The sequence below is a fragment of the Oxyura jamaicensis genome, chromosome 4 (genome assembly GCF_011077185.1).
Source record: "Oxyura jamaicensis isolate SHBP4307 breed ruddy duck chromosome 4, BPBGC_Ojam_1.0, whole genome shotgun sequence".
NCBI lineage: Eukaryota > Metazoa > Chordata > Aves > Anseriformes > Anatidae > Oxyura > Oxyura jamaicensis.
In genome coordinates, this window is record NC_048896.1 from 20,834,487 (window position 1) to 20,841,348 (window position 6,862).

Sequence of the window (6,862 nt, forward strand, 5' to 3'; positions counted from 1 at the left end):
CCACCTATTCCCAATATGAGATTTCAAGACTGAGTTAGTCTGGTAGTAAGATCATATAACATTAACCTGACATTCCTGATATTTCTAGGGATAAAAGTAAGTGACATAGTATCCCTATTTTTCACATTTTCTTTATACGTAGAAAAAATAGAAGAAAGTAACCTGATCCAAGCATCTCTGCAAACTGTTATCTTTGGTCTCTCAAAACGTCAGTGGCGTGTGTCAACTATTATTGGCTACTAATGCCAACACAATCAGGCAAACAGCGTAACCTAGAGAAAGATACCTGCTTTCACACAGAGCATACTTTCAGCACTAGCCTCAATATTACAACACAAATATTACAAAAATATTACAACACAAAGTATGACTTATGATACAGGGAGACTTTATTAAATTATTTATCCAACCTTAGAGTTAAAACTGTGAGAAGAGATTTTAAAAAGCAAGCTTGGTTCTCTGATGATTTGCCCCCTTCCATGCATAGGTGAAAGGCAACTCCTCTAAACTGTTTGTTAATTATTAATAATCAACATCAAAATCAGGAAAAAAAAACATAGCAAACATTTAAGTCAATTTAAACAAACAAGTCGAAATCAACATGCAACAACTAATGGCTCACCTGGATAGCCACCTCCTTCCAGGGCATCATAATTGTTCAAAACAGGAGAGGCACTGCTAGTAGTAGAAGAACTATCAATTGCTAGGGAGGAAAAAAAATAGTTAAGTGACTCAGAAACAGCAAATTTTTGAAATTTTTTAACGAAAGACCAAGATATTTTCAAAAAAACTTATATAAGAAACTGAAGAAAGATTCTGGGGAGATAAGAAAAAGGAAAGACCATTTCAACCCTATGACTTGAAAGCAATTATCACTGCAAAAAGAGAGGTTAAAAAAAAGAGATAAATAATCAGCATGGTATTAAGCAAAAACAAACACACCAAACATCAGAAGAAAGAAAAATGGGAGGACAAAAACAATGAAAAAAGTTGTTCCTTGAAACAACAAATATTCTTCTAATAAATTATCATGTGTTTCTAGACTACATGAAATGAAGTAACATATGACATTGTTAAACTAGTCTCTGTCATGACTTCCTTCATGACACAAGATTCCTATTGTTTTCAGAACAATCACATACCATTCCCACTCCAGGCAAAACAGATGCATCTAATTCTTTCTTCCTTTCTCTACTGTTGTTATTCAGAGCTTCTTTTGTTTTTGATGTAAAGCTAATTTCTACTGAAATGGAATGACCAAGTCTGGTACAGCCAAAAGTAAATATGTAAAAAGTACCTGTGTTAAAGTAATTAAAATAACCGGTTGAAATTAGAAAGACGAGATGGACAAGCACATGCTGATTGGTTCTGGAGGGACTGCTAATGCTTAAGTCATAGTTCACCCTACCTATGCACGTATTCTGAATATCTGACTGTAAAACATTACATGAAAATATATTTGAAAATATTTCTACTGGTGCCATTTTATGTACATTTCCAAAGAAAAAGGGCCAATAAGATTAAATATATGTGCTCCTTAACAAAAACAGCCCAGGAAATTTAACAGAAATTAAATAATATGCCAGATTTTTTTTAAAAAAAAAAGTAAAAATAACTTTTGTGGCATGACAAGCAAAACAGACGCAGCAGAGAGATGCTGATACTGCTCTATTCAGAAGGATCAACTGTGATTACACATCCCTTTGCGAAGCCAAAACTATTTCAAGGGAAACACTTCAGTGGCCAAACATTCAATCCCCCCTCAACTGATGTTTCCAAGTAAAGATGCTGCTGCAGCTGTGTGAATATAACATCACTGTAATCTGAGAAACATTGTTAATACCAAGGCAACATAATGACTGTATATTTTTGAGCATGCTGTCTTTAAAGCATTCAGGTAAGAAATAGAAAAACAGGTCCAAAAATTAATGATAGATTTTACGTTAAAAATAAAAATATATATATACACATATATATAAAATAACACTGTGAAACTTATACATCAGTTTCCAGTCCTGTATCCCCCGCACCCTCAAATTTCCCTTTGGTTTTGAGCTTTATAAATTAATGTAAGTGCAATATTTATAATTACTATTATTTATTTATTCTATAAAGTGAAATAAAAGATTCATTATTTTGTGCATTATCGTCAATAAGAACATGGCTTTTCTAGGTTTGGAAAGTCCTACTACTGAAAAGCCAAAATACACTTTTACTAGGTCAACAAGATCAAGATTTAACAGTTTCTAACTAATTGTTTTCATCTGACCAGAAGAATTTTTCTGCATTTCCAAAAAATACCAGAAGGATATATGTACAGCTGGAACAGCTGAGACTAGTTCAAGCTTTCTGATTTAACTATTATGTCACTGGTTACAGACAGTTTTATCCACAATAAGTTGTATTCATAAAATCTTACCCATCTCTAACACAGCTCCATGTAAAATTAGTTTATTCTTTTCCCTAACACGATATTAACGACACAATAACTTGCTAAAAAGGAAATATTATATACTTCAAGTCCTGTTGGAACAGGTAAGAGTTCCAGCATAATCTGGCAAATATGCAGAAGTAGAAAATATTTCGAATGCATGCTATAATTGATCAGCTTAGTCGTATTTCTACTAAATAAAATGAACAAACAAAAAAAAACGCGTTTTTAGCATACAGATAAGTTGTATTCAAAGCAAAATTTCAGATACTTCAAAACATAAAAATGTCTGCTTAATGAAAGAACATGAATTCTTACTGAGCATCCTATATACTTAAAGACTTTACACATAAGGGCTTTTGTTCTCAAGATCATTCAAATTTTTTAAGGCACTGATGCCTACAATAATTATGACCCATTCTGTTTTCTCCTGTTGAATATGTGGTTGTCTACAAAAACGAGTTGTGCAGTTTCCTGCACACTAGGTTCAGACTTTAAGCTGGCCACACGTATCTGAAATCTCACCGATTCTTCCTCAAACAAAAACACAGGAACTTCCACAAAATGAAACAATTGTCCTATGATTAAATTAAACTATGACAGCTGTCAATTTACTTTAATACTGTAAGCACCAAGAAAGGGAACACATTAGGAAAAAGGGGAAATAAAAATTTTATAAAGGAAAAAAATAGAAAACTGACTAAACAGAAACAATGCATGTAAAATATTTTTAGGATTATGTAATTTGTAATTACATCAATATGACTTACATTTTTACACAGTTTGTTAAAGTGTTTTGCAACATAGTCAAAGATTTAACTACTAAAAAAAAGTTTTGAGAAGCTGTGTAAACAGAGATAACCAGACGTACAACACCTGTTTTTCATAAAACCACTTGCATATCCTGAGCTAGAAATCTGTTAGGATTTACATTCACCCCGGTGATAGGGTATAAACCAGGAAGTTTATGGGCTGCTTGGGTGCCCTTTCATTGTTGTGCATAAGAAATTTAACTACAACGGTAGCTCAAAGGCTAGGACTTTAGCAGAAGTACAGAACTTGCAAAATACAGGTGGCAGAAAGCATGAAAACTGTCTCTGGTAGGTTTAGGAAACAATGTAAAGAGAAAAAGGTTGCGGCTGACAAAAATTGGACATCTCCTTTGACAGAAGCCTTGGGATGAGATTAGACAAAGATATTTTTCTGCAGAAAACTCACTAGGGAGCCCTGCAAGAAAAAAAGAAAGAGACCATAAAACCAGAACTCTCCCAGTTCTTTTAACCTATTCTGAAGAACTGGTCCAAACTGCAGCTGCATCAAAACTGCCAAAGCAAACTTTATTTTGCATTAGTCAGAGAAAAAAAAAAAAAACTCAAGAAACTAAGATAGCAAGAAGTACTAAGCTCGTTTTTAAAACCAGGAAATTTTGACAGACAGAATCCTGGCAGCCAAGAACATGACATTTCAATCAAGCAGCACAAACTGCTTCTCGAAAACATCAAATGCACTTATTAATTTCACCACAAAGCAAGCAGGATAAAACTTAACCTATCTTCCTGAATTGCAGAGATGTGCCATAGGAGGAGGAAGAAAAGCAGCACAAATGAATTCACTGCCTTAAAATAAACACACTTACCACCTTTCAGTATTTACTACCTTAACTATCAGGCTTCTCCATATATAGAATGGGAATCCAGGTAAACACCGTTTAATATAAAGATAAAAATGGTATGTAGTTGATTAATTTGTAAAACAAATAATTATCAGTCTGTACTTCTCTGGCTTGGTACCTTTGCTTAAGAGTTTAAAACCTACTGCAAATCGAAATGGTATAACTCAGGGAGTCTTTTAAGTTGTGAATACTATGTAATGAGATGCATAAAACAACTGATACTAATATGACAAAAAAACACACCAAAACATTTGATGACCACTGCTGAACCCCTTTTTGTTTACTCTACTAGTAACATTTGGAAAATTTCTGGTTAATTTGATATGTGATGAGTCAGAGCAACTTTCTGCTTTAAAAGAAGAAAAATAATTTCAGAGGATGGAAATATGGAACAAAACTTGAGTAGGAAGAGAACAAGATACTGGTGTAAAGCTAAAGCCAACCTGCTTCCTCATCCTCCTCATCCTCTTCCTCATCATCTGAACTTGATGACAAGGGAGCTGGTGCAGAGCTAGCTTGATTATTAACATATCCACCATACTGCATGCCTGTGAAGTGGAAAGCACAAATGTAAGAGTCAGACAGACAGGAAAGATGAAAAACAAAAGTCACAAATCATTGCATTAAAAGTGAGAGAAATCAGTCATTGCAGAGAAAATCCCAACATGCAGATAGTTAAATCTACAACCCTTGACCATCTACAGCACTAGACCCATAGTTCATATGTGAACTATGTAGAGCAAAAGCAGTTTTTAGTGGGCTACTTAAGTATTAGTAGCATACAGAAGTTAACATGAAGTTGTGTGTGTAAATTAGTAAAACATGTAGAAAGTCTATGTGTATGTATCAGTTTGGTCATTGGAATACTTTCATAAAGTGTTATGCATATATAAATGTGTTCTTTCCCAGGTAATTTGAAGTTGCATTATTAAAACACCGATATTCAACTTTTGCTTTGCACACCTGCCCTCTTAAGGCAGCAGGCATTCACTTTGGAATTCTGAACGTTGCCAGATATCAATGAAACAAACTGCTGCTGCAGTGTGTTAAGAGTACAAACGTACACTCCAGCAACACATCCAGTTAAATTTCAATCAGGTAAACCTGAAAACTTAGTGTTATTTTAAAGTGGTGCCTAAATTCACGCTCACAGACCCGTATTTCAGCATCCAAATACACTGTCCACTGGTGACAACACACAGACACCTCCAAACCATGTATATATTTTAACACAGTATGTACTTCAAACATACGTGAACAACGCACAAAAGCAGCACATACACATACCATTTTTAAACAGAGTAAAGCACACAGCAATGGCTTATGATTAGTGTAATGACTAAGGCAGCCTAAACACTTCCAAGGCAGCCTAAACACTATGGCAGCCTAAACACTTCCAAGAAATCTCAAGCTTCTCTTTGTGTGGGGCAGTGTTAGAAAATATTTTAATACATGTCTGCAGTCAGGCAGAGGCATCCTAAGAAGAAATGCAACTTTCTCTCCCAGCAATCCAATGGGCCATTATTGGAAGAAAATATCTTAAGGCTTCAAAATTCAGGAGTTTTTTGTTTTTTTTTTTTTCCCCTGTAGAAACACTGTGTCAGCATCACTCCTAGGTATTTTTTTCTAATTTTATTTTAACAATATAATGCACTACAGAAGTATTTTAGCTATGTTAAACAATCTGAAACTACTGTGGTAATTCATCTTCCCCGACCCAAAACTTCTATCTGCTACACCAATCTTTATTTTGTTTAACGCACAGACTACAAATGCTGTTATTTTCATGTCTTTTTAAAAGAGGTTATGAATGAGCCCAAGAGGACAGTTTCAATTTCACTTAAGAAAAACAACAGTCAAGGCGAAGAGCATCTGTTCACAGATAAAGTAAAGAGAAAATATAACAAAACCCTATCACAACATCCTTGGGAAGCTGTAACTTTGATACAGAGTTTAGAGGAAGAAGAGGCTGACAGTATTTCACTTCATCTGGCGCATATTGCTTCCGTGACTCCGGTCAAGCTTCTCCATAATACAAGACACAAGGATGAAGGCAACCAAGGCACAATACTTCCGTTTCTCTGTGCTGTTAACACACAGGAGTAACTTGACTGCTTCATATTCTCATCTTTTACAAAGGCAGTGGATGCACTCAATGCAGAGGATTGGAAAAAAAAAAAAAAAAAACAACCCCAAACCAAACCACAGCTGAAGAGAACATGTTTCTTCTCAGGCCTAGGAGAATTCTATGTTATGGTGAAGGAGAAAAATCAACTTAAAACCACTAATGTGCAAGTAATGGGAAGAAGATTCAGAGCAGAACAGGATAACAAGAGACGCAGTGTAACATAAATGTAGAGCCCAAGCGAAAGAAGCTCAGCCATGCATGACTGCAAAGACAGAGCTCCGACACATAGCACACCAATAGGGCAAGAAGGGATGAAGGCAGTAGAAAGGGCACAGCAGTGCAAACGTGCCTAGGAAGGGCCAGTGGAAGGAAAGGAGTGAATCAGTCATTCTGCTACGCCCCTTCAGAGGAATGTTTTTTGGAAAAATAAACAAGCGAGCAAAGAAAACCCTATTTCTAACAGTCTTCCTTTTCTAGTTACTGGTCATAGACATGAAGTAGACATAAGGCAGAAAGAATACAGACAAGTGATAAAAAAATATGCAAGTGACAGAATTAAGTAGTAACAAACTATGCCATTATGAGGTCTGGAGGCAGGACTGGTCTGGAGGCAGGACTGGTCTGGAGGCAG

The 6,862-nt window shown here is 35.4% G+C and overlaps 1 protein-coding gene across 1 annotated transcript in view; it reads right to left on the bottom strand.

The window, feature by feature from the left end:
- Positions 1-6,862, bottom strand: part of LOC118165896 (protein transport protein Sec24B-like) — a 34,903-nt gene that overhangs the window by 13,578 nt on the left and 14,463 nt on the right. The window contains exons 4-5 of the mRNA XM_035324279.1: positions 4,547-4,651; positions 623-703 (exon numbers count right to left, since the gene is read on the bottom strand). Of these exons, the coding sequence (XP_035180170.1) occupies positions 623-703; positions 4,547-4,651 (186 nt within the window). The remainder of the gene's footprint in view (positions 1-622; positions 704-4,546; positions 4,652-6,862) is intronic.